Genomic DNA, 27377 nt, shown 5'->3' on the forward strand with positions numbered 1-27377 from the left:
AGGTTCTGGTCGCCTGGTGCTTTGGGGCTGGAGGCCTCCTGGGGTTGGCGGAAGGTCCCTGGGCTTCAGTGGTAGACAGGGGGCAGGAGGGGCAGGGCCTCAGGCAAAAGGGTGGATAACCTCCATAAAACTGTGGGTCACCCAGGTTAATTACTAATCCCCTTTGTTCTCATCCAGCTTTCTTACCTCCTTACCCACATTGGAGGAGGACTTTTGTTTCCAATATGGGCCGGATGCTGCAATCGTTCTCCTTCCTTGCCAGCTTTTATCTTGGAGGCCTGTATGGTGGGAGGGTCCAAAATGCTGGGTTTATCATGGTGCCAGTGGCCTCAAGGAGCCAGACCCATGCTCAGAAGTGGCCCTGGCCTGCTCCGCTTGCACTGTGCCCTCAGCATTCCCCAGTCCACTGTCTCCACCCTTACCCCCACCACCATCCACAACCTACTCCTATTGGCCTACGCCCTAGCTGGCTGCAGGCTCCTCTCTACCTCCTGGCCTCTCCTGCCAGCTTCTTTCTGCCTCCTGGCTGTAGCCCTGTGCAACTCCAGCTCTGGGCAGTCTCTGCTTCCCACCACCTGTGGAGCCCCACCTGTTTCCCTGGAGCTGAGCCACCTGGTGCAGGAGCCTCGCAAATCTTGGATAGTCGGGGTGTGGGGACATTGTGGTAGGCTTGGCTAGGCCTCTTCCAGGATAGTAGGCTCTGAGGGAGCCCGACCAGTGCAGGCCCTGGCCAGATAGAAGTACTTTTTAATAGTGAAGGTAATTAATCACTGGAACAATTTATGAAGTGTTGTGATAGATTCTCTATCACTGGCAATTTTTAAATCAAGACTGGAATTTTTTTCTAAAATATATGGTCTGGGAGAGAACTGGGGAAGTTCTATAGCTTGTGTGAAATAGGAGGTCACACTAGATAATTATAATGGCCCCTTCTGGCCTTGGAATCTATGAATCTAGATAAATTAGATATATTCATGTCTGCAGGGCCTGATGAAATTCATGATATGGTACTTAAGGAACCATCTGAAACAATCTCAGAACCTTCAGGAATTATCTCTGAGACCTCACAGAGGATGGGAAAGCTCATAGAGGACCGGAAAAGGGCAAACACCATATGTATCACTAAAAAGAGGAACAAAGAGGACCTGGAGAATTATGGCTATGTAACCCACACATTTTCTGTACTATCCCATCTAGTAGCACTGAGGCCACTTAGAGAGAGAATCACAGGTCAGTGCTATAGCCTTAGTAACCGCCAGCTGGCTTTTAGCTCATGTGGTAGAAGCTCATGTACAAAGGGCCAAGGGTCAGTTCTGCCCACAAATGACCAGGGTCTGTTGGTGTTTTAGACACTAGAACAATTATGAAAGGATCAGTTTGTAAGTACCTAGAGGATAACAGGATTATAACCAATAGCCAACATGAAGTTATCAAGAACAAATCATGACGACTCAACCTAACAGGGCAATTTTCTATTTTGACATAGCTCATAGCCTACTGCAGGGGAGGAAAATCCACAGCATGTGGTCAAAATCTGGATGGTGGCTGGCCTGGATTTGGCTCCCAAGGCTTTGGGCTCCCTTCTCCAGCATCCAGCCCACAGTAGGTGGTGGGTGTGGAGCCCTGAGCCTTGTGGGCTGGAGTCAGGCAAGGCAGGGCTGGATCTGGCCTATGGGCTGTGCCTGGTGGGAGCAGAAAGCATGACAGAAGGGTTTGAAAACCAGAACTGGGCATGTTTAATATTTGTGTGTGTGTGTGTGTGTGTGTGTGTGTGTGTGTGTGTGTGTGTGTGTGTGTGTGTGTGTGTGTGTGTGTGTGTGTGTGTGTGTGTGTGTCCCCTAATACCACTCTTCCAATATGGGAAGAGCCTTTATGAAGAGGATGATGATCAACTCCAATGAGAGTAGGACAAAAAGCAATGGGCTCAGTCTGCAGCAAGGGAGATACAGGTTAGAGATAATATTACCATTAATTTGCAGTAAATGCGTAGGTAAGTTCTGGAAAAGGCTTCCAAGGGAGGTTGTGAAATCCCCAGTACTGGAAGCTTTAAGAACAGGTTAGCCAAACACCAGTCAGGGATGGTCTAGGTCCTGCCTCAGCGCAGGAGGATGAGCTTAGGAGGTCCCTTTCAATGCCACATTTCTGTGATCTTAGCCTCTGTATTTTTCCTCTTTTATGTGTTTTTTCACAAAAGTAGATAATTTTGATGGGCTGTAACTTAGTGAAGGGCAACTCGACTTTTTAATGACATTTTCCAGAACTTTATTTTTAGTGACATTTTTCACCACTCTTTGAAATTTCTGTGAAACATATGGGACAAAATTTCCACATAAAATTATTTCCCATATCTGACCAGCTCTAAATAAATAGTTCTACTTCAGTCAGAAGGAAAGTCTGGAGTAACAGTATGAATAGTACAGTAGAGTCATCTGTCAACTGACCTGCAAAGGGGGGACTCACTAGATAAGGGATTGCATGAAGAAAATACACTACACCTAGGGCTGTTGATAAGGAACCAATTCCTACTACATCTGCAGTCACGACAGGAATCAGTGTAACGTAGGCTCCATCAAAATACCCAAAAGTAAATGAGAACGGCACAAGCAGGGGGAAACTTTGGAGAATGGGAAGGAAGAGATAACAGAGGCCATCCATTCCCACAGCGAAGATGTAGCAAACATGGCGGTACTTCTTCAGACACCTGTGGATTTAAAGACAGAAAGGGTATTATGCACATTTCCTCTGTGCTTTTCTTCACTTTCAGATCTATTAGTTCACTAGTTGCCATTCACATATGGCTATGTCCTGGGATATATTTCTGTGTTAACCCGCTGTGTGTCTTTTCTATGCTGCACAGTTTTAATGTCCAGCTTAAAGTGCTATCTTCATATATTCTTCTGTATTTATATCCAAGCTCACAAAGGCTAGGGCTAGACTACAGCCCTTTTCCGGTATACCAGATGTCTCTCGGAAAAAGTCTACCATATCTAACAACATTTCCAGCAAAGCGGACACATTCTGCCACCAGCCCTGTGAACCTTGTTCGACGAGGAAGGACAACCCAACGGAGGAGGTTCTTCCAAGATTTGGTGCCGTGTAGATGGTCCAAAGTTTGGAAAAGCCGCTCCCGACTGAAAGTGGGAAAAGATATGCAAGTTATGGTGCACAATTTGTGTATCTTTTTCCGATATTTCTCCATAGCATAGGCTAAGCCTAAGACTGTTACTAGTATTTTGCGGAAATAAGACAAACAGCCTTATTCCCCCTACTCATTTTTACTGCTGTTAATTAGGACTGATACAAAGGTCCTAATGATAGAGGTGGTGAAAGTCAGAGGAGACTCAAATCCAAACCTGGCACTGATTCAACGACCCAATGAACTAAGTGAGTATGACAACTGAAATGTCCATTAGACTATCCTACAGCCGCACTCACCTGATCTTTGCCTCCAGTATTACAGGCACTGCATACAACAATATGTCAATATAGAATAATGGCAGCAAAACACAGGTGAGCACGAAAACGTTGGGCAATACAGAAGTCAGGATTCACATACAACTAGTTTTCCCTCTAATTTTTCCCATCCATGGGCAGAATAAATTTTGTTATGTGCACCACCAATAGAAACACATGCTGCCTGCTGCGGGTGGCTGTGAGTGCTCTGCTGCTCGGCTGGGTCGCAGCTGAAACTCTCCTGGGCAGCTGCCCAAGCACTCAGCTTACAGGGAACACTACATACAACCTTAACTCTGCCCGTTTCTGTTTAGGCATCACCAGACCGGGCCAGCGCTTCTGTCCCTTTTATGCCACTACAGCAGCGCAAACGAGAAAGCAAGACAGAAACAGTAGACTCCCATCCTCTACAGATCAAACACAGAAGGTAAAGCTTAATATGCCCTGAACAGAGAGAGACATTTACACTCTAGACAATGGCAACTTTGGAGAAATGTTATTCATTTCTAAAAATTAAAATTAAATATATGAGTTAACCCACAGATGAAAATAGAAGTAAAGTATGAGCATGTCTCAAAGATCTACAAATACCATACACTGAGCTCATCTGTTGGAAAAATAAATGCAAGCCACTTGGAATGGTCTCATGATGTATGTTAGCAAGCATTACACATCCCACATGCAAAGGCTTAAAACTAGTTTGCTGTCTGTCATTACCTTCTGTCTGTCAACCATCCAAAGGTGATATTACCAATAATATCGATGACACCCAGTATGGACATAAGGAAGGCAGCCTGCTGATGGCTCACACCGACATTCAAAGCATAAGGCACTAGGTAGACAAAAAGAGGGCTACAGCCATATGCCATAAATAAAACAGACACTGCTAGCACCATGAAGTCTGGCATCAGTAAGAAGTTGTATTCTTGCCAAGAGCAACAGCATAGACACTCATGGGACCAGGCTTTGATTAAAGGTGAACAGATGGAAAATTGCTTTAAGTCTTGCTTCTGTGCTTCTGAGACATACTCCTGTTCAAGAAACTCAGGAGGGCTTTTACGGTCCTCCATAAGAGCAATAGGCCTCATCAGGGCACCACAGACACAGAGATTTAAAACAAAACCGCCCAGGATGAGTAAGGCTCCACGCCAGGAAAATTGTTCAATCAAGAGTTGGACCACTGGGGCCAGAATGAAGGTGCCGATTCCGCTCCCTGACATGGCTATCCCGTATGCCAGCGCTTTTCTTTTGTTGAAATATTTGCCCACCATTGCTATGGCTGGAGAATAACAAAGGGCAAATCCAACTCCTAGGGAAAAAAGTGGAATGAAGGCTGTTTAGTGAGCAGTTCAGACAACAGGGTATATTACAGTAAACCAAGTAACTCACTTCTAGCAGTGCTAATAAACTAGATGCCCTTTGTGGATTTGTGGATTGTCACTGCCCCGTGAAATCTGATCTCCCAACATCAGCCAAGCTGGGGAAGGACAGGACTTGTCCTTCCCCTGCATAACTGTTATGGGACAGATCCATCCCACCTCCCCAGGCAGCACAGAGATAAGGGTGGTACAACTTCTCTCCTGCACTGCAGCAGCCCCAGGGCTGGGCTCTGGACAGCTGCCCCGTCTCCTCAGGGTGCCTGAGTTCCAGGGCTTCTGCTCCCTCCACCTCATGGCTCCTGCCCCGGCTGCTGCTCTCCCCTCCCCTGCAGCTCTGTTGGGGTTGGGAACAGCTCAGGCACCCACTAGCGTTTGGGGCTTCTACCTCCTGTGGCAGCTGCCTGGGCTCATGAAGCTAGATGGGGGCTGTCACCCCCTGCAGCTCCTGCCCATCTTGTGCTGCTCCTCTCACTATGACTTCGGTTCAGGCTAGGAACACACAAGCTCTGGGGCGTCTGCTCCCTCTCCCCCATGGCTCCTGCCCAGGCTGCGGCTGCTCAGCTCCCACCCACCACCCCCACAAGGCTCATGCCAGGGGTGGGGGCCACCCAGGTGACATGCAGAGTTCAGGAGTTCTGCCCCCTGCACCTGATGCCTGGGCTGAGGGACCTGAACTGGGAGCTGCCAACCCCTGCAGCTCCTTCCCAGCTTGGGGATACCCTGCTGTGGCTCCGGCTGGGGTTCAGGCTGCCCAGGCTCAAGACTGCCGCTCCAACAGCTCCTGCCCAGACCCCATGGCTGCTTTGGCTTGAGGCTTCTGCTCCGCCTCCCCTTCTGGCTCCTGCTGGGGCTTAGGGCTTCCAGCCCTGGGCTTCTGCTGAGGCTGGATCACCCACTTTCAAATTGTCCAGGATGCCGGGCCAGTCCCACTGACAGCGATTCCAGACCCCAGGGCAGAACAGTCAATGGCAAAGACAGAGAGTCATGTGGGCCCATGGCGCCCAGGCTCAACCAATATTAGGGCCCCAGGGGCCCAGCTCTAGCAATGCTGGGGTCAGTCTCTCCCCTGGCCCTGCCTGCCCCCCAGTCCCCAAACACCTCCCCCCATTGCCTGACCTGACCTGACCTGCAGTGGGCAGCTGCCCTGGGGCCCCTGCACTCCCTCCCCAGCTGCTGCTGCATCCTGGCTGTAAAGGAGTGGGATGGGCAGCTGGGTGACTGTTGTTCCTGCTGAGGGAAGAGGCATATGGCAGCCTTAGGGGACTTAGACTGTTTCTGAGGCTTGGCTGAGTGCCGAAGGGGGAGAAGCACTGGGAGGTGAGTCTCTCTTTCTTGCCCCAACCCCACAGCAGTCTGTCTGCTGCCTCCAAAAGTTTGAGCTCCTCATTCCCGGCCCAGCCAAAGTCCTAAGTCCTGGAACCTAAACCTTTGCCCTAGCCCTAAGTCCATTCCACACCCGATCCAGAGCCCTCACCATCCTCCAACCCTTACAAGCCAGTGTGGGTGTTGTGGGAGGATTTGGACCCATTCTGGACACCTCCAAAAATTATACAAACCTGCTGCCCTGGTCAATGGGTCCACTATATGCCCGAGCCATGCCTGTGCAGGCATGATCCACTTGACTTTTGTGTGGTGCTGGCTCTGAGAGGGAGTTTTGGTGTGGGATGGGGTGAGGGGTTGGTTTCTGGGAGGGAGTTTGAGGGCAGAATGCAGGCTCTGGCCTGGGATAGGAGATTGGGATGCAGGAGGGGATCAGAGGCACAACGCTTACCTCAGGCAGCTCCATGAATGCAACCAGCCCACCCCACTCTCAGTGACTCCTCGGTAAGGAGGCCAAGAGGTCTCCCTCCACATGCCACTGCCCACAGACATTGGCCCCACAGCTTCCATTGGGTGCAGTTCCCAGCCAATGGGAGCTGCAGAGTCAACACTCAGGGTGGGGCAGCATACAGAGGTCCCCTACCCAGATGCCGCAGGATGGGGCTGGCTGGCTGCTTCTGGGAATGGTACAGAGTGAGGGCCTGCCTTAGCCCTGCCATGCTGCCAGCAGCGGTGGATGGGGGGTCCCCTCTTCCTGGCTCCTTTTAAATCATCCTGTCCCCTGCACAATTCCTCCCTTTGCCCTCTCTCTCCTGTTATCACACCTGCCCTGGACACAGGACCCATGGGCTTCTGCTTCATTCACCACTGGCCACTCTCAGCTGGGGTGCTCCCAGCAGAACTGGGCAGATCAGCTGGGCTCTGCAGGCATCACAGAAGGGAGCACGGCAATCCTCCTACAACTGCTTTGGACATTTCCCCACCCCCCCAACCCATCCTCTTTCAGATCAGGGACCCTCCCCCCCTCAGTTCCAACATCATCAAATCTCAGATGTAAAAATCTGAAATCGTGAAATTGACTAATTTTAAGACCCTGTGGCTGTGAAATTGATCAAAGGTATGTTTGAATTTGGAAGGGCCCGAGTTATCACAGTTTGCAGTTCAGTGAAGAGGAGAGAAAAATGTGGAAAAAACCCAGAGATGCTGAGCCAAAAATATATATCTGTAAGGCTGGTGGACCTGGGTCCTCAGGAGGAAAAGAACCTGTGATTTCAGGGGCCAAAGCCATGTGCTCTACTGCACAAGTGAAAAGCCAGCTGGCTGTCAGCGAAGGCTGTAGGACAGGGACTTCACTCTCTCTCGGGAGTGGTCTCGGTATCTCTGGGGTGATATATAGTTGAAATTCATTAATCTGTACCAATTGAGAGGCTCAGTAAGGACTGATGAGCTTTGTGTGTGAACATGTGCTCAGGTGAGACAAAAGCACAGCACCATCACCGAGTTATTTGTACCTGGCCCTGACAGTGTCAGTGGATGGTGGGATTTCCTATGTACATTGTGAGGTCATTGTATCTATCGGTTCTACAGTCATCCCTTGATGTTATGCTCAGCTACAAATTCAAATACGGCGTTTCAGGGCAGATTTGTGCGCTTGCAGATCTCTAAAGGGTGGTGGAGGGAAAGTCTCTCTATTGTTTGATAAGATGTAACATGTTTGGTAAGATGAAATTCCATATTTCACCTGGTGGGAATTGTAAGGAATTTTAAACCTCTAGAAAAAGCCCTTATTCAAGGTGTTGTGACCACCTTCAGGACCAACATTGAAGAGGTTCAGAAAAAAATGTCATTCCTATTTAGGAGATTAATTTGATTCATCTGAGCAGGGAACAAGTTCACAAATATATCGATGTGGAAAAGGCAGTAGCCATGATATATACCTTGTCTTTAGCAAAGCTTCTGATACAGTTAATGGTGGTGATCAACAGCTCTATGTCTGACTGAAGACCAGTATCTCGCAGACTATCCCCAGGGTTGGTTCTGGGGCCAGTTTTGTTCAACATCTTTATTAATTACATGGATGAGGGGATGAATTGCACCCTCAGCAAATTTGTGACGCTAAACTAGAGGGAGAGGTTGATATGCTGGAGGGTAGGGATGGGGTCCAGAGACACCCAGACAAATTGGAAGATTGGGCCCAAAGAAATGTGATGAGATTCAACAAGAACAAGTGCAGAGTCCTGCACTTAGGATGGAGGAATCCCAAACACTGCTACAGGCTGGGAACCAGCTGGCTAAGCAGTTCTGCAGAAAAGGACCTGGGGATTGCAGCAGATGAGAAGCTGGATATGAGACAACTATGTGCCCTCATAGCCAAGAAGGCTAATTGTATATTGGAGTGCATTAGTAAGCAGGGCCAATCATAGATGAGATGCAACACTCCAGATGAGACCACATGAGATTCTTACATGAACCTGTAGCAGGCTACCAGTGCTGGCCAGAAACACTCCACTCTCCTGGCAGTTGCTAGCTGGACTGGGAGAGATGATTAAACTGACACGCTGAGACCACAGCTTATTACATAGCTCAGAGGTAACAGCTATGAAAAGTATCTATTCTAAGGCAGGACTTGTGACTTTGTGTGGGGGAGGTTTTAGCTGAACTTTACACTCTCTTATTGTTTATTTCTTTGTGAATAAAATCAAGCCCCAGGAAGGGCAGTGGATTTTGACACTACAAAGCGAGTGTGGTTCCTACCTGGCCTCTCGGTTATGGGTCAGCTCAATGCATCTGTCCTTCCAGCCATACCATTAATTTATTACTTCCCTATTAATTCCCTAAATTCGTTGTTTGTGACATGATCTGTCTATAACTTAGCATACACTGCTTCCTTGCAGCATCTGTAGCAGCTCTCATAAAGGAAGCCTCAGTGGCAGAAGGAGGGTATCTGACGTGGTGCTGTGGGTTACAAGAGTCCCTTTTATTTGTTGAGAACACACCGGACAAAGGTTAACATTATAATGCAGGAGCAACACACATTGCAACAAGGAATTTTTCTCTTAGCAAATAAGCTGTTGGCAGCACACAGTATAGTAATTCTACCAACTCAATGGCAGGGAACCAAACACAAGGCTTATATCACCGTGGCTACGGTGGCAGCTTCAATGAGGTAGGAAACTCAGTGTAACTATTGCAAACTCTCCCTTTTGTGCGTGTGTGTGTGTGTGTGTGTGTGTGTGTGTGTGTGCCTGCGCACGTGTGTGCGTGCGTGCGCACACGCATGCCAGCAACTATAGAAAAACAGGATAGACTGAGGCTATTCTATTAACACAGTGGTTGAACTCAAAGGGATGATGGGGTGTTAGGATAATGCATTTAACAGAATTTGTGCTTTGAACCTGAATGTAGATTGAGCAGAAATAAGGCAGGCAATAGTGACTTAAGACACTGATACAACAACTCTTATTTATTTATGATTTGTCTTGATTGAAATAAAAAACAATAACCAATGCAAAGTTTTGTGTCTTGACCTATAATTTATAATATACCAAATCAAAAAAGCAATAAAGCTGAAAGGAACTCTGCTAGCCTGTAACTCACCAACAAAAAGAAGCAAACAGTTCTCTTTCCCGCCTCCTTATTATCTGGGAAGTTTGCCTTCAGCTACAGACTCATTGAATAGATGATGTTTGCTGTGTGCAAGGAAGGTCACCAAAGCTGGGTCTATTTCAGATCAGGAGGAACTACCAGAGGCCTAGAGCCCTGCCTCAGAATCCCATGCAAGCTGGGCACACTTCCATATCAAGGGTGAATCCAGCTTGAGAGCCCCTGCTGACTGCAGCTGGCGCAATGTCTCTGGGACAGGGGTGGACCCACAGATGTTCAAGTCATGGCTGGGGCAAACACAATGAACCCCTCCTACCTGTAAGCACTCCTAATGAAAAGTAGAGGTGTTCCAAGCTTGTGGCAAATGAACTCAGGATCAGTCCCGCAGATGCAAGCAGTCCTCCGAGCATGATGCCCACTTGACACGATACATGATTACTGATCAAACTTCCAAATGGGGCTTCAAAAATAATGAATGCAGTTATTGAACAGCATGAATGGAGATGCACTTCCTCACCAGCAGAGTCAAGGCTTGGGAACAAACAAACAAACAAACAAAACCAGACAAACGAGAAAAACGCTGATCTGCTGCTGCAGAATTGGTGTGACGGCTCAGATCCACCTCTGGCATGTCACAGTGTTTGTGACCTCCTCAGAAATCCTTTCAAAATGACTGTTTTCTGTTTTCCATTACATCAAGCCAAATCACTGACTACCAATATAAGACAAAGCTATTTTTCAAGTAACAGGGTCAAAGGAGGCAAAGTTTTAAAGCTGAATCCTCTGCACACCTGAAGGGCAATGCAGAGTGTCAAAGTCCAGCTTCGCTCACCGGAAGTGCTCATTTTCCTACCTACTTAAAATTCCCTTAAGAGTTTCAAGTAGAGAACTTTGTCCTCACAGCTCTGTCTATAAGATGTGGTGTAGTTGGTATGGAAGTGTCTGACTACATTTTAGGCCCCAATCCTGGAATGCAAGGAATGCAGGCAGACCGCTCTGCGTGCAATATGATGTGTCCAGAACCTAAGTGTGCACAGTACTTTGCAGAGCTTTAAGCAAGATCCATGAAACGTTAAGAGTAAGTGCAGAACTGTGCAGGGGTCCCCGGGAATGTTTCAGAAAGAAAACACAAATGACATTTGCTCACAAAAAAGTGTGGTGAAGGGAAGTTGTGGATGTGACTGGAACCAAAGGAGCTAGGAAACAATTGGATCTGAAATGTAACTACAAAATACTAGGCATAGTGAGTCCTAGTGGGATGCCAATGGAACTTTGATCTTTCTCATTAGATCTCGTCACAAAAACACTTCTGAAAACACACACCATTGCATAAGAAAGTGCTCTTTTTCTTTTCACTATCAGACAAAATGAGACGGAGAAGTCCCCCTGGCTGGACTGTACTGCAGGATAAAGCCTGGACATTCTATACCCATATGGCAACAAAGGCCAGCCTGACAGATGAGAAATTTTCCACACGGGCTCTGATGACTCGTGAATACACTAACGTGAGGCACTCATAGGACTGAAGAACAGAGCTGTTTATTATTCAGCGAGGGCAATACCCACCACACAGCATTGTGGCACAGTCTGTAATGGAATGGATCCATGCTGTTCGGGCATAATCCTGAGCAAAGTATGTCTGGAACTCCACAAAGAAAATTGAGATGCATCTAAGAAAGAAAACACGAATACCGATCTGTTAAATTCAGGAGGAAAACGTACCTGGCTTGGGCTCGTTCCAAATCCTATGCAAGTCAATGCAAAGAGTCCCATTGACTTTTAAGGGAAATGCACCGGGTCATTAAAAGGCACTGGGTCATTAAACATCTGAAAAATTGATACTTAAATTAGGTGACTCTGGACAGACAGGAAATAAGGACAAATGAAAATGTGGCACGTAGGATGGATAGTTCCTACAGTCGTTCGTGTGACTGGCTTACTTCTGTCTGACTGAGTTACAGAAGAGTAAATGAGACAATGACAAATGAGTTTCAGAATGGCCACCGCTATGATCCCAGTAGTGGGACTAGCAGATCAAGATAATCCATCAAGGACAAGGAAGACATATCTTTCTACCAGGAGCACCAGATAATTCTCTTGACCTCTTTTATTCTAACCTCCCATGAACTATTTTCCTATTCCTACACTGTTATTAGTCAGATAACTTCTAGGCCGTTGTTTAGGGCATGAAGAAGGCCCCACCCTCCCTGCGCATTATTCTGATATGGCCATCTTGTTGTGTTTCCGTCATTGGACCCAACAGCCCCACGTCCCTGGAAGTGATGGAGTCTCAGGCAGAAGGGACAGGTCAAATGAGACTCAGCCCTTAGCACCACCCAGAGCACAGCACTGGCCCCTGGCATGCCTCAGAGCAACAGTGATGCTCTCGTGGTGCTTCAAACGGGCCTGGAGCTCTTGGCCACCACTGCTGCTATTGCTGCAGCTGGGAGCTCCCTTTCAAACACTGGGCCCCTGTCTAGTTGTGCCCCTTGCCCTCCCTCCCTCCCCCAGTTGGTGGGCCTGGTTTCTGTAACTTCATTTTTCCATTAGGAAAGGCTGTTAGCGTGTTGTTCACCTTGTGATACATCCCGGGGGGCAGATCCAGAGTCGTAAGCCACCTCACTACCGCCAACCTTTAGCCTGGGGACACCTCGTCTGTAGCTGCCACGTGTCAGCTCCTTGCTGCTCCAGCCATGGGCAACACCAGAACCCCTCTATGTAGGCCCTGCCCTCTTGACAAGTTACTGATAGGTGCTTCCCAACCCCCAAGTCCTCCAAGTGTTTCCCTGGAGTTTTTAACCCCTGGCCCACTGGACGCTGGCAGTATTCACAGAATTGCTGCTTCCAGAGGAGACTACCCCAGTGTACCAGTTACTCCTCAGGCCAATGCTCTGTGCAGTACACAGCCCTTAGGCCCTGTGACATACTATGCCTTGGGGAGCGCCCTGTAGCCCCCATAGTCCTCATTTGTGTGTCACCGTGTGCTTACATACAAAGTATGCCTTGTAAAGTACTGGGGAAAGGACAGGGCCATCCCAGAGGACACGGCTGCGCTGGGCACCTGAAAATGTGGCGCACCCAATGTTTGGCTGCTCCTATGCAGCCACGTGTGCTGATGCGCCTCTGGATGGCCCTTACCAGCCTTTGGTTCTACTCTGTTCCAGCCCCTCTGTGGCTGCTCCCGTGGCTACCAGCAGCAGGGCCTGCCTTCTCCCTGCTCCTCCTGCTGGCCCCCTGGTCCTATCAGCCAGTCTGCTTCTGAGCTGAGGGCTCCCTCCTGCCACAGTGGGGTGGAGAGGAGTCCCCAGCCTCTGTGGTTCAGCGCCAGCCCAAGAATGCCCAGCAGAAGCCATAAATGAGTAGGGTGGTGGTCAAGGTAAGCGGCGGGGGTGGGGGTGTTGAGGGAAGCCCTAAGCCCTGGCAGATGCTGTGTGCGGTGGTGGGGAGAGTGAAGGGAGGAAAGCCCCAAGCCAAGGAGAAGCCATCCAAGGTGGGGACAAGGTAAACTATGGGGTGTGGGGTGGGAGGGTGCAAGGGAAGCCCTGAGCCCTGGCAGAAGCCACAGGGGGAGGGAGGTGGCAGGAGGAAGCCCTGGCGGAAGCCGTGTGTGTGTGTGGTGGGGGTGGGTTACTGGAGCAGCCTCAGGTAACTCACACAGAGCCCCTTACATTGTCAGCACAGCTCTGGGAAAGGATATAATCTGCAGAAAGTCATTTGTCTAGCTGTATAGGTATATCACCTTCTCTAGCTGCACGGGCATATTACCAATGCACATAAAGTTCACAGGGGGGGCACAGGCACCCCCACAACCTCCTCCCCACACTCACCATGAGAGCTGCACCACTTCTGGTGTGTAGGGGGGCAGTCCTGCCCCTCCCCCGCAGCGGCATGGCCCGGAAGTGCTACTCGTAGGCTGGGAGTAGGGGGTGGGGACTGCCCAGCACCCACTGGAAGCAGTGGGGGTGGAGCAAGGCCTGGGCAGGGGCACTTGGCCAGTACACCCCTTGCAGTCCCCACATGGTTTGTGCCTCAGGATGAGACTGTGTTGTTCGGCTGTCCTTACAACAAGCTGTCAGTTGGGGAACCAGCCTGGCAGCGTTTCCCCACAGACCACAGCACAGAGAGTAGCTGAGGCCTGTCCAGCAAGGAAGCGACAATGCAACGACTCGCCTGCATGAGGCCCACCCATGGGAATTGCTCAACTTTGCCTGGAGACTCAGGCCAAGGCTACACCGGCACTTTACTGCGCTGCAATTTTGTGGCCCCAGGGTGTGAAACGCCCTCTCCCCAGCACAACAAAAGCACCAGTGTAAACCGGGTTGCAGAGCCCGGAGTGAGCAACTCCCCTCGTGCAGGCGGTTCGCCCTGAGCATCGGGAGACCCCCTGCCCAGCGCTCCTGCCGCGACCTCACTTCCACATTCAAGCACCGCTGCAGCGGTGCTTTAATTTCCGAAGTGTAGACAAAGCTTCAGCAATGCCCCAGACATGCCTGGACTTGTGTTGCCCAAGCACATGGGACTGAGGTGCAAAAAGCAAACGCGGGGTCCCATGCTTTGCCTTTCCCCTGCCTCGCCATGCTGAAAGCAACAAGGACTGTCTGTCCCAGGGTCCCCGGCTGCACCCCAGGAGCTCTGTTCCCTGGAATTTGTAACCCCCACCCCCCCGAGCAGGATGAATTTTCTTACGTGCATCAGTGTGGTGCAGAAGTGCAACACATCACCTTCCTATGGCACACACAACAAAATGTAGGTGGCTGGAGTGGGGCCAGCAGGTTCTAGGTAGGAGAAGGGGGGCCAGCACTGGGTCAGAGGGTTTGGGTACAAGGGTTCTGGGATGGGGCTGAGGATGAGGGGCTTGGGGTACAGGAGGGGACTCCAGGTTTGTGGAGGGGCTCAGGGCTGGGTTTGCAGGAGTGGGTGTAGGCTCTGGGCTGGAGTGCAGGGGGGAGTACAGGCTCTGGGCTGTGGGTTGGGCTTTAGGATAGGGCCAAGGGTAAAGGCTTTGGGGTGCAGGAGAGTCCTCAGGGCTGGGGGGCACAAGGTGGGACAGAGCTTTGGTATGGGGGTTTACCTAGGCAACTGCCCACTGTGGATGCTGGGGAGGGGCCCCTTTCCCCGGCCATGGCAGCTCTGTGCTACGTCCGGCAGGGAGAGGCTCCCCTCCCCACCATCCCAGCAGCTTCAGGGGTTGGAAAAAGATAGCTTCTCCCATTGCAGCCCTGAGCTTCTGTGTGGGACTTAATGGGAAGCTGCACAGACATGCAGCTTTGGGGGAATTTGGGGGAAAGGACTGGTCTCCCCCCATTATCTGCCTTAAGATCCTCTCTTTTCAGTATAACTCCTTAAATATTATTTGTGCATACTTTTTCCAGTGATTACAAGAGACAAATTGGCTACGGGTGCTCACTAAAGATCTCATCCGCCAACCTTTAGTGAATTATTATGAAGCATATACTTCACCGGACAATCCCCATAAAACTCTGTGCACCCCCTGTGCTTTCAGTCAGTTGGCATCGAGACATTTCTCAAGAATAGAATATTGGCCATTTGAGCTGTCAAGTTTGGGTGGCCCTGCCAGATGTTAAAACTGCTGCTGGCATAGCTCTCAGTCACTGGAACACCCCAGCCTTACCATTGCTTCTCACCTCATCTGTTTCCCTAGGGACTGTGGTAGCGATGTTGGCTTATGACCCTGAAAGCCATGCCAGAGGGAGTTTTAACTCCTGGCAAGGCAAACTAAACCTGACTGGTCAAAGTGACCACATGAAAAGTAGTTTACTTGTCCTCCAGATCTGGGGACGGGGGACTTGGGAGGGGAAGAAAGGGCTGAGCAATAGGCCAACCACCTATCCTTGTGAAAAACCAAAGCTACACAACCACAGCAACATGATAACAACGAGAAGTCCTGTGGCACCTTATAGACTAACAGATTTTTTGGAGCGTAAGCTTCTGTGGGCAAAGAAAGCCAAATTGAAACACATACCAGACAACTCTGCTTTCTTGTTTGAAGTCTATTTCATTCAGGGAAAATAATCATAAAACTCTGTAACAAAGCAACTAACACTTAACAGCAATCATCCAAACCATGCAGTCATCCTGCCCAGTCTTGGAATGGGGAACAGCCAAGCAGCCAGACTGCATGTGCAGAAAACTGAACTTAAGCTTAAGCTGCCCACAAAAGCTTATCTGTCAGTCTATAAGGTGCCACAGGATTTCTCACCGTTTTTGCAGATACAGACTAACACGGCTAACCCCGATACATGACAACAGAGACAGTCTGACAAACAACTGGATGTACAGAAAAGGAAGAGCTTTCCCTAAGCCATGAGTTACTTCTGGGGGCACAAGAAGAATTCAGATATACACACAAAACACAGTTGTTTATACACAGTTGTGTAAAGTTTGGGATAAACTGACAGTAATCATGGAACCAGTGCCCACATGCCCGCAGACAGCAGTATACACTAACTCAGTAATGAGCAACCTGGGCTAGAGAATGGGCCACGAGTCACCCTTCTTCATCTCAGTGGCCCACAAGTCTGTTGTAACCATAGCTCTGATTGCCAATGCTGTGTGTAATCAGCAAACACCTCACTTCATACGCCCGTTCCTTTATGTACGAGTCACTTTAGTAATGCTGCATGGAAATCCGCAGAACCTGGCAAACTTGTCTGGGCAACGGTAAACAAAGAGTCTCACAGGGCCACATGCAGAATCCCAATGGGCTGTACGTGGCCTGCAGGCTGCAGGTTACCCACCCGTCCACAAAATTCAGGCTGATTTAACAATGTGGTGTGTGAATAGTTCTTTATCTACAGAGAGCAAGTCTGAGACCAGCCCTCCATTGTTGTGAACACCCAGACAGGAGGCCAACGGTTTAAAATCTGGTCAATAAAGTAGAATGTTGAAGTACAAATAGGAAGCAAATTCTCCTCCCCTGCCCCCTCCCACCACCACCTTGCCTGTACGGATGACAATTATTGTTAAGCTTATTAATATTACTTATTTAGATGCCTCCTACTTCAGATCAAACAACACAACCCCTGCTCTGACGATGGCATCAGTGAGAATCATGTGCATTAAGTGCAGGCATGCCTGCTGGACGGGGCCTCCAATTCTGACCCCACAATGAGGTCAGCATGAACAGAGCCAATGCCCCACTGATGTCATTAGCGCAAGCTGCAGTAGAATATACAGAGACACATTTCTTCTCTCCTGACTCCACTGCATCGAAGTGCAGGATACACATGTGCATCAAACTGGAAGGGACCTCAGGAGGTCATTGAGTCCAGTCACCTGCCTTCTTGGCAGGACCAAGCACCATCTTTGTTTTTCATATCTGTTTGATCCCCTGATCCCTAAATGGCCCCTCGAGAGCTAAGCTCACAACCCTGGGTTTCACAGGCCAATGCTGGAACCATTGAGCAATCCCTCCTCCCCCTGGGTGTCTGCCATCTTTCCATATCACATGAAAGAACAAAGTTGACCTCAGGATAAAAAGCTTTTATGCCTGACTAGAAGCACAGTGCTTTCATTGAAAGCATCAGTAAAGACACAGAGGTACAGGGTCTGGTAACTTAGTGCCTTTTATCAGGTCTTCTGGCTGCACCCATGTCCAATCTCAAATTTGTCATGGAATTCCAGTCTCCTTCATGTGGCACGACACCACCAGTTAGCAGTGTTTTGTGATGCTTCAGAATAAAATATCCACACACGTGTCCCTCTCAGGTGGAGAAATAGGAATATTTCAAGTTTGTTAAATAAGAAAGGGGTTGTTGAGTGGTCTCCCGGCTCTATCGCCAAACAATCGACTGTCTCTCAATTCAAGGCCAGATTTCGGGTGCATCTGTTCTAGAAAATACAGCGTCAGTTCTGTCATGCAAATCAATATATTTCACATGCAAAAAAAGCAAACATTCTAGGGATAAAACTGCCTTTACAGAAAACTTGTACTGTTACTACAGGTTGGGCCTCTCTAGTCTGGCCCCTTGTGATCTGTGGCAACATCTGTGGTTCAGCATGATTTTACTGAGCTGGATGTCCTCTTCTCGTGGGTGTGGCCAAGTTTCTCATGATCCCATCACGTTTGTTTATAGCCACCTGTCCTGGCTCTCTGTGTTCTGTGCTGTTATCTAGCTGTAATTTAGCCCTAAATGTCTGCTAAGAGCCCAGAAAGCAGTGGAAGTGTCGGTAATGCTGCTAGATAATACTGATTTCCTATAGTTTGGCAAATTCTCTGGTTCAACATTGGTCAGATCCTGAGGGTGCCAGATAGAAAGGTTAAATCTCTGTATAGTTCATGTAGCTGTAGTAGATATGGTAGCATTGGACCAACATTTACATGGCTTTAGACAAGTGTTTATAAGACAGGACTTACCACAGAATCCCTTCCTTGAATCTGGCAGCTTAATTTAAAAAGAAATACATTTTGTAAGTCAGAGGAGCTGTAATTGTACCATGTTGCCAGCTCATATGGGACACATGTCTCCAATGTCTCTCACATACTGTGCTGCCTGACTCTGACATCCCCCATACAGATGACATGCTCATATTGACAGATCAGGCTCCCATGTGTAGTAAAAATAAAACATAGCAATACCAGCAGAAGAAACCATCTCATCCCCAAATGTACAGATTAAGTTTCTAGAATACATCTTATTTTCTCTCCTATTTTTGAGGAGTACAGCAACAAACATTCCCTGCGTAGTTAGGATACCTAAGAAATCTATAGCGAAGGGCCTCGTTATGTCGTAACCCTCATGCAGGGAAGCACTTGAAATGTTCATACAGAGCAAAGGGATTAAACTACGGGTCACTTGGGCATACCCAAGAGTCAAAGAAATCCACACGAAGTGTTCAAAACAAAACAAATCACAGGAAGGTGACGGAGGGCCTGAAAAGACCCCGATTACTTCTTCAAGTCTCCCCGGAACAGCTTCAGCATGAAATAACGCTGCTAGTAGGGTGGTGATAGGTGCTCCTGGACAGGGCATAACAGCTGTCAGGGACTAAGGAAGACTAAAATTAGAGGAATCTTAATCTCTCAGATGGCCAAGCCCCCAAAGAGATTTCAGGAGGCCTTCAAAAAGAGAACAGGTTAGAAGGCTATAAAAAGTACAGAGTCAGTTCCTTAAACTTCCACTATGGGCCATTTCAAAGGATCTTTCTTATTTTAATCTGTGCAAGAAAGAAAGAGTAAAACGGCAAAGATTCAGCCCGCCAAGAACCTATTTTACCTTGTTACAGCTCTAGTGCAGATAGTAACGAAGAAGCAGCCAACAACAATCATCCATCCCCACCCTCCATCGGGAGGGGAAGAGAGCAGCACTTTCTTCGGTGCTGCCATAGCCGTGATAGTGATTCTTTTTTCTTCTCTCCAGCGTCACTGTGAGGGGCTCACTCCAGCTGACATGCAGAGCATCCAGGGAATGTTACCTGCTACAAGGATTTGCCGTCTGAAACAGAAAAACAGCAGGGAGAGAATCAGACTAAATTACCCTTCACCCAACCACTCTGGATCTGCTTTACCGAAGGGTGAAATACAGCTGCTGTTTAATGTATACTGTGATTTATTTCTAACCACAAGGATTGTGTAACATACCTTCTGTGCTTTGTGAGAAGCAAATGACTTTTGGTCTCATTCTGTTCTCATTTATTCCCACTTTAAAAACCAGGAGGAACTCCTCTGGCTTCAATTTATATTATATAATCAAGAGTAAAATTTGGTTCTACATCTGAGAGAATTTCTACATTTAATATTTATTCCTTCAATTACACTTAACACATAATACCACAGAATGAAGTGATACACATATACTGGCAAAATCCTCAAGTGGTATAAATCGCTGTAGCTCCTTTAACTTCAGCACAGCCACACTGATTTACACTCACACTTATCCTTACACTAAGCTCTGGTTTGACTAATTAAAGTTGTAAAACCGTGCACCTTGAAATCAACTGTTTTCATTCATACATAATTTACTTAAAAAATTCATCTTTGGGGCTAAAACTGTCTCCTACACCTTAAAGTGAATGTGCCTGGAAGTCAGATTTTTTTAAATATGGGTGAGAAAAAAAACCCCACAAGCAAAACCCATTGACTTCATTTATGATTTGTCTGATTAAGGAGAAGGAAGATTCCTAAAGGGAGTGGTGTTTACCCCTTCTCATGAGAATAGTCAACACAACATTTTAAAACTCCAATACTGTAAACTCTTTCATATCTGGCATTCTATCATCGGGAACTCTCAGATAACTGGCATTTTAACCAAAAGTAAATTTTAGTTACATTTACCATTAGTACAGTCGTGAGAGTAAATACAAATAAATACAGTAAACACAGTGTAAATTTACAGTGTACAATACTACTGGTGTTAGTAAATAAAGTCCTCTGCAAACATTTTTGTTTGTTTCTTAATATCTAACCTTGTTTTTCTTTAATGTTATGCCTTACTAGATATACCTCAATATTATCCAGAATACTGGAAAATCCAGCAACCTCCCAATCCCATGGCTACCAGATATGAAAGAGTTTATTGTATCTCAAAGCACCACTCAAATCCCAATGAAGATCTCAAAATAGGGTTTAAAGGCAATTTGAGTGGGACTGGACCCCTACTCTAGCTTGAATTCCACCCAACCAACTACACATGTAACCACACATGTAACTAAAGTCACATGAGCAGCCATCTTAACAAATGGACCCACACTGAGCAGTTGCCATGGTTTTCACTAACCACTATGGCTGTGGTTCCCAACCTATTCAGTGACACGGCACACTTCAATGAGACAAACCATTCCATGGCGCACACACTTTTTACAGCTGAATCAATTGCTCGTAAACACCACATGGACTTACATTTACTGTGGTGACAGTCCTCCTAGAGAGGTTTGCAACACAGTAGTGCGCACAACAAGCTAAACCAGGATCAAATGTTTCAAACCCACCACAGAATACGTTGTCTTAGAATGACCACAGACACATTTTCAAAATTTACCCAATGCCATGTTGGGAAAGTTGTAGCAAACAAGTAACCACTGCCAGCAGGCTCCCCTCCCCGCCAGCCCATTGGAGCCAGGATGTGGCATTTATACCACGCCCCAGCTCCAGCTGGTTCCCTTCTCCGCAGCAGGAAGCGGGGCTGGGCTCCCCGCAGCTCGTTTGGGCCAAGAAGCAGCATTTCAGCTGCCTCCCAGTGCAAATGGGGCCTTGAGAGGTCATCATTTCCCCCGCAGGTTGGCTCTTCAAAGCCACTGGTGAAACTTCACAGCACACTTGGCCAGTTCTCATGGCACACCGTTTGAGAAGCACAGCATTACAGCATGAGGCTGGGCTGAGTGTTCTAAGGCTAAGCCCCACTTAAGCTCGGTTTTCTGCACATGCAGTCTGACTGCTTGGCTGTTCCCCATTCCAAGGTCTGGGCAGGATGACTGTATGGCTTGGACGATTACTGTGAAGTGTTAATTGCTTTGTTACAGGGTTTGGGGATTATTTTCCCTGAATGAAGTAAAGACTTCAAACAAGCAAGCAAAGCTGTCTGGTATGTGTTTCAATTTTTCTTGGACAGAAACCTAAAATAGCACAGCTCCACGGCAGTATTGTAGATGCTGAACATGCAACATTCATGCTGACAAGAATCACAAGCAGTCCCATGAAATGCTATCTGTTAAATCTGGAGGAGGGATCTGGGGCTTTTTCGAGGTACTCTGTGATAAGCAACTCAGGGTAGTGATAAAATCTCTGATGAGCGATTAAATCTCAAATCACACAGTTCCTCAGTCACACACTGCATGGGGGCTTGTCCTTAAAAGGCTCAGAGGACAATGACCACAATCCAGCCAAGCACTACAGTGTGTGCTTAACATTAAGACCCTCAGTTCTCCCACTGAAACTTGCATTATCCACCCTTCTACATTGCAGTGTCGCAGCTTGTGCATTTTGAACTCTTTCCAAAGGCAGAAGCGCCCATCCACAGGTCAGTGTTGTTACCTTATTTTTGCATTAGAGACCATCCCAGGGTTATATTTGTATGTATTTTATTAAATGCCACTATGAGGTTAAACGAAAAGAGGGAACTAGTTTTCAGGCACACACACACACACACACACACGCTCATACCCTTACACAGATTAACTCAAGCAGGTGACAGGTTGCACAAGAGCAGTGGATGAAGCCAAGACATAGTGGTCATGCAGCGTGTCTGCCTGCAGTCATGAATCCAGGCTGTGAGGGTACAGCATGAGCCCTTTGTCAGCTTGCTCTCTTTCTCATGACTGCAGGCAGACTCAGGAGCAGTCAGTACCATCCATGGGCCCCTTCCCAGCTTCCCCAGCCAGCCAAGACTCACTTCTATAGAGTGGTCACGGTAAGAAGAAAGGAAAAGAGAGAGCCCTATAGCTTTGCACTTAGCTTTTATATATTTCAGTCCAATAGCAATTTGTCCTGTCCTACTGTCCTGGGATGCTGTATTACCACAAGTCATCAGCTAACAGCAGAGGGGACTTTGATCTTCTCTTGATGGGGCCTCTTTCTTGGGTGCATTCTTCTGCAGGTTTTAGCTCCTGTTATGCTCTGGCCATCCAGGTGCTGCTGGCAGTTGGTTGTCCAGACAGGCTGGCTTCAGGGACTGCTTTTGTTACATATATATACACACATGTTCATTCATACTTTCCTCACGCACACAAAAGCTCACTTCAGAAAGAAAGAGAAACTTCTTTTACAAAGGAACAGCCAGGATTTTTTACAAGACTCATGATATCTATAAACTATTTCTCACTATGTTATAATACTTAATATAGACCCAACAGCTACCACAAAACAAAGCTCACGAAACAAAACACAAGCATATAGAACAACACTACTGTTACAAAACAAAGCTACTGTTACAAAGCTTACAGAAAGTTACAGGACTTAAAGCCAGCAATGACTGAAAGTTACTGAACTTACATCTACCTTGTACTGGATTGAGCAGATGTTCTGTACAAGTATTACAATGCACCAAAACTGGTGATGTGAGTTACACAATGAAGAGAATTATTAGAACTGCAATATGGAAATGTGTGCTTGTCTGTTGTGTCAGGCTGCATTTTAATGCAAATGTGTATTTGAAGGCTTACTCCAAAAACAGTATCAAGGAATAAAACAACCCATAGAGAAGCCTGAATCTACAGGTCTCTGCCATGTAATAACAGAAATTAAATCAGGTCACTGCCAAAATACCTGCTGCAGTTCTTGATGCAAAGGATACAGACGTTCCTGTTATTCCTCTGTTGTGGTCCACTGGTTTTATGTCATGCCCTTCACTTGAGGCCGAGGTACTGTATCGTATGTCATGTCTGACAGGTACAGCTGATATTTCCATGTAAATAGTTCTAAATAATTCAGAGCCATCAAGCAATGTGTATTGTTAGCCTGTGCAAATGCTGGTTTATATACTTTTACACCTTTCTTTTTTGGACTCTGCCACACTTACTTATTCATTTAAATCATATTGGAAATGGACTGTTGTCCACTTACACATGTGTACAGCACCATGCACCATGCTTAAGAGGCCCCTTGAGTGGTGCTACTGGTGTAAAAATAACAGCACCACATCAGCTAAAATAAAATGGGGCTGCAAGTGGCTCCAGTGGTGGTGGAAATTTCATCCCCAGTAACTTGTCAGCTTCACGTCCCTCTTCCCTGGGGCTTCAAATCTCATTAATTTTTCAGGCCTCTTACCCCCACTATAAAAACAGCCCCTGTGTCAAACTGAACATGTGAAGTGTCTGCTATTTGTTTCTATAGTGATGGTTATCTACCCTCATAGAAATCACACAAGAAGTTCCAGCAAGAATTTTTATGAGCCGCTCCAGAAATAGGTAGCTCAGCCACAAACATCCCTACGGGAGTTTAAAATGTAGAAACCAATACAAATACAGCTAACACCTCCAAGAAAGGAGACCACAGACCTCATCAGTTCAAATCTAGTTCAAGGTCTCAGGCTTTATCTTCCAGCTATTGAATGGCACGGACCCAAGACACCTGAAAGGTCAGCTGAAGCTCTAAGAGGAAGTCTGTGGTGGATAGCTGTGCTTCTCTGAGCTCTACAATGACTCAGACGACCAATCTTTCTACAGGACTGGTTCAAGGCTGTGGAATGAACTTCTCCAAACTCTGAGAACCATCACAGACCTTGCCACCACCCACTGGCAAGGCAAAGTGTGTTTCTTTGATGTACCTTTTCTAACAGAAACACAGGGCAACATGTCCATACGTCTTATTTCCCCAAGTTCCAAAAGATGACACTCCACTACGTACCCTTCTGCCTTAGTGCAAAGATGAGAGACCAAAGACATGATGGGTGTTAGTCAGGATGCATTAAGGGAGAGAACACACACACACACACCTTTACTCCTTGTCACAATCCCATTCCCTACCCTGCAGTCTTTCCATCCCAGTGCCAATCTCCTTCTCCAGCCAGTCCTAATCTCACTACACAGGACCACTATTAGACTTCCCCTAGCTTCCAGTTTCTTCCCTTCCCCACACCCAGTCCCCATTTCCTTGCCTCACCAGACCCAGTTCCTGCCTCCCAGATCCTCATTTAGTCCATCTCTGCCCTTCCCACCACTGGCTTCCAGTCCCAGTCTCCACCCATGGGTTCTTCCTTCCACCTCTTCACTGGCCACTTAGCGAGTGCCATTTTCACTAGGAAGTCCAGGTTCTTTCCCCATATCCAGCTCGTTGTCAGATCTGTCTTCTCCTCTATCACTGGCTGCATTTCCCTAAAGGGCTCCTGGCACCAGTCCCCATGTCCAGCTAGTCTGAATGTCCTACCAGCCACCTCATAGTATCTCCCCCAACCTCAATGCTGTCCGCCCCCCCGCCCCCCCCAGGGAACAAGCAGGCTCCCAGTCCCCACCCCAGCCTGGAACAGAGGAGAGGAATCATTACATAAAAAGTCTCCCTGCGCCCCCATAACCTTGGGCTGGAGCATGCTCAGTCCCTCTGCAGTTGGGTCAGCCCGAGAAGCTATGAGAGGACGGAGCATGCTCAGTAAGGACAGCCTATTCACTGATCTTAGATGTTAATATTGATGCTTTTATTAACCATGTGTAAACAGCAATTTTTCAAAGGCTTATAACTTGAGCAGATTTGGGAGGATTTGCCTTGGGGTGGCAACTGGCACATCCTTGACATAGGGCTTCTCTCTCCACTATAGGGTGGATCGACACTGCAGCCATTGATCCACCAGCTGTCAACTTATCACATCAGCTTAGTCAGGATACATCAATCACCGAGCTCTCTCCCATCAAGTCTGATACTCCTCCACGGTGAGAAGAGGAGCCGGACACAGCAGGAGAGCAGCCCCCACCGACCTCACCATGGAAAATGCCACGTTGAATATGTCAACTTCAGCTGCACATAAGGTAGACTGATGTAGTGAAGGGGGTTAGTGCAGACAAGGCCACACAGATAACCCCCTGCCAAATTTCAAGTTCCTGCTCCAAAGCATGGTGGTGCCAAAGCATATTTTAAAAAGTCTCAAGAATTTTTAACTTGAGCTAAAGCATGTAAATTTCCCTACCTCTTCTCACAAACAGGTGGATTTTGGCTGAAAGTTTCAAACAAAATTCAGTCTCAGACTGAGAACAGGCATGGAAAAAATTCAACACAAATAGTTTAAGCTTTGTAAAGTTATGAGCAACTGGAAACAGGTGTTTATGATGGGAAGTGTTGGAAAAGCCTCTATAATAAGCCCTACCTACGACAGAATAGAATCATGATCAGAAGAAAATGATAAATTCCTTTCACTGACTTAGCTTACCCCCAGCAAATTCTTCATATAGCTTTACAGTGTATTCAAGGAACCAAACTTAACTTACATCTATGATACGTGTTGCTGCTCCTGTCTAATGCACATTTTGGCATAATGGCATTTTGATATTTAAGTTAGAAAACTATCTGTCAAAAATGTGTTATTCTTCCATTTATACCATTACAACTGAACTTCCTTGGTTTGAGGACTGTGCAAGCACTCTTGAAATATACTAATAAGGCAGGCAGCTGTGTGTGACCCGGTCCTACCTCTGTTTGTGCTCTGACTGACTGCATTTTAGTTTACTCTAGACACAAAGCTTTTTGGTGAGGTAAGAGTCTTCCTTGTGTTTGTACAGTATCTAGTATGACATGACCTTGATCCCAGCTGGTCTCAACGCATGCTGTGGTAATACATAGTGAGTCTGCTCTCAGACTTGGGCGAAGGCAGGAAGGGTTAAGGAAAAAGCTCACAAGAGAGTTTTGCACTTTCGAATGCTTCTTGGCCAATTTTCACTCAGGCATTAAAATGAATTTGCCTTCTAATGAGTTCACAGGAGGCTCCAGGGGGAAAAGGTAGCAGAAATTCTGCTGCCGTATGAGAAAATTGTCTGTTATCCTGTTTGTTCAGAAGAGGAGTAGCGGCTCAGTGAGCTGGTTCTCAAGTAAATGCATTAAGCTCTAATCAGGCAAAGTAAATTTCCAATCAATTACTTTAGAGTTGTTTTCAACATCTCTGCAGCAGTTAGTAACAGCATCTCCCTTGCCATACCTACTCCAAAGCAGAAAGAAAAAGGGTGGGTATGCTCAAAGGACACTACCTCAGTGTCTCAACTCATCAGCAGATCCCTCTGCTAATGATAGGAAGGTAACAAAATCCACAGCAACCTACCAACTGGCCCCCAACCTTTTAAAAAAATGGCACATAGCCACTGCATCTTCCCATCCATCTGTCCTTCCATAGTGAAAATTTCATTTGTAAACAGTACAGCCGTGTCTACACTAGCCCAAATCTTCAAAATGGCCACGCAAATGGCCGTTTTGAAGATTACTAATGAGGCACTGAAATGCATATTCAGCACCTCATTAGCATGCCAGCAGCCGCGGCTCTTTGAAATTGCTGCATTTCGCTGCCGTGCGGCTTGTCCACACATGGGTCCTTTTCAAAAGGACCCCGCCAACTTTGAAATCCCGTTATTCCTATCTGCTGACCAGCAGATAGGAATAACGGGATTTCAAAGTTCCCTGAGGTCCTTTTGAAAAGGACCCATGTGTGGACGAGCCGCACGGCAGCGAAATGCAGCAATTTCAAAGAGCCGCGGCTGCTGGCATGCTAATGAGGTGCTGAATATGCATTTCAGTGCCTCATTAGTAATCTTCAAAACGGCCATTTGCGTGGCCATTTTGAAGATTTGGGCTAGCGTAGACCTAGCCTACAGGTTGAACGTCGCTAGTCCAGCACTCTCTTGTCCAGCAAATATCCATAATCGGGCATGAATTTAGTTAGCCGGATGGCTACTTATCATGGGTGTGGCCAAGTTTCCTGCAGTCCCACAAAGTTTGCTTACAGCCACCAGACCTGGCTCTCAGTTTTTTGTGCTGTTATTTAGTTGTAATTTACCCCTAAATATCATTCTAAGAGCCCAGTAAACAGTGGAAGTGCTGGTAATGCTGCTAGACAACATTGGCCTCCTGTGGTCTGGCAAATTCTCATTTGGCACCACTCAGGTCCTGAGGGTGCTGGACTAGAGTGTACAATTCAGTGATACACTGATATTGCAGCCACTTTTGCAATCCCCAGTCAGTGGGGATCCTGGCTGAAA

The 27377-nt window shown here is 47.3% G+C and overlaps 1 protein-coding gene across 2 annotated transcripts in view; it reads right to left on the bottom strand.

Moving 5' to 3' along the window:
• SLC16A12 (solute carrier family 16 member 12) overlaps nucleotides 1–27377 on the bottom strand; it is a 56532-nt gene that overhangs the window by 4330 nt on the left and 24825 nt on the right. The window contains exons 2-7 of one of the 2 annotated variants that reach the window (XM_074999538.1): nucleotides 18992–19210; nucleotides 11322–11425; nucleotides 10072–10215; nucleotides 4171–4762; nucleotides 2442–2701; nucleotides 187–278 (exon numbers count right to left, since the gene is read on the bottom strand). In XM_074999538.1, coding sequence (XP_074855639.1) covers nucleotides 187–278; nucleotides 2442–2701; nucleotides 4171–4762; nucleotides 10072–10215; nucleotides 11322–11425; nucleotides 18992–19101 — 1302 coding nt within the window. In that variant the 5' untranslated portion in view covers nucleotides 19102–19210. The remainder of the gene's footprint in view (nucleotides 1–186; nucleotides 279–2441; nucleotides 2702–4170; nucleotides 4763–10071; nucleotides 10216–11321; nucleotides 11426–18991; nucleotides 19211–27377) is intronic. The other variant, XM_074999537.1, reaches the window with a different exon arrangement.

This window comes from Carettochelys insculpta, chromosome 7, assembly GCF_033958435.1.
Source record: "Carettochelys insculpta isolate YL-2023 chromosome 7, ASM3395843v1, whole genome shotgun sequence".
NCBI lineage: Eukaryota > Metazoa > Chordata > Testudines > Carettochelyidae > Carettochelys > Carettochelys insculpta.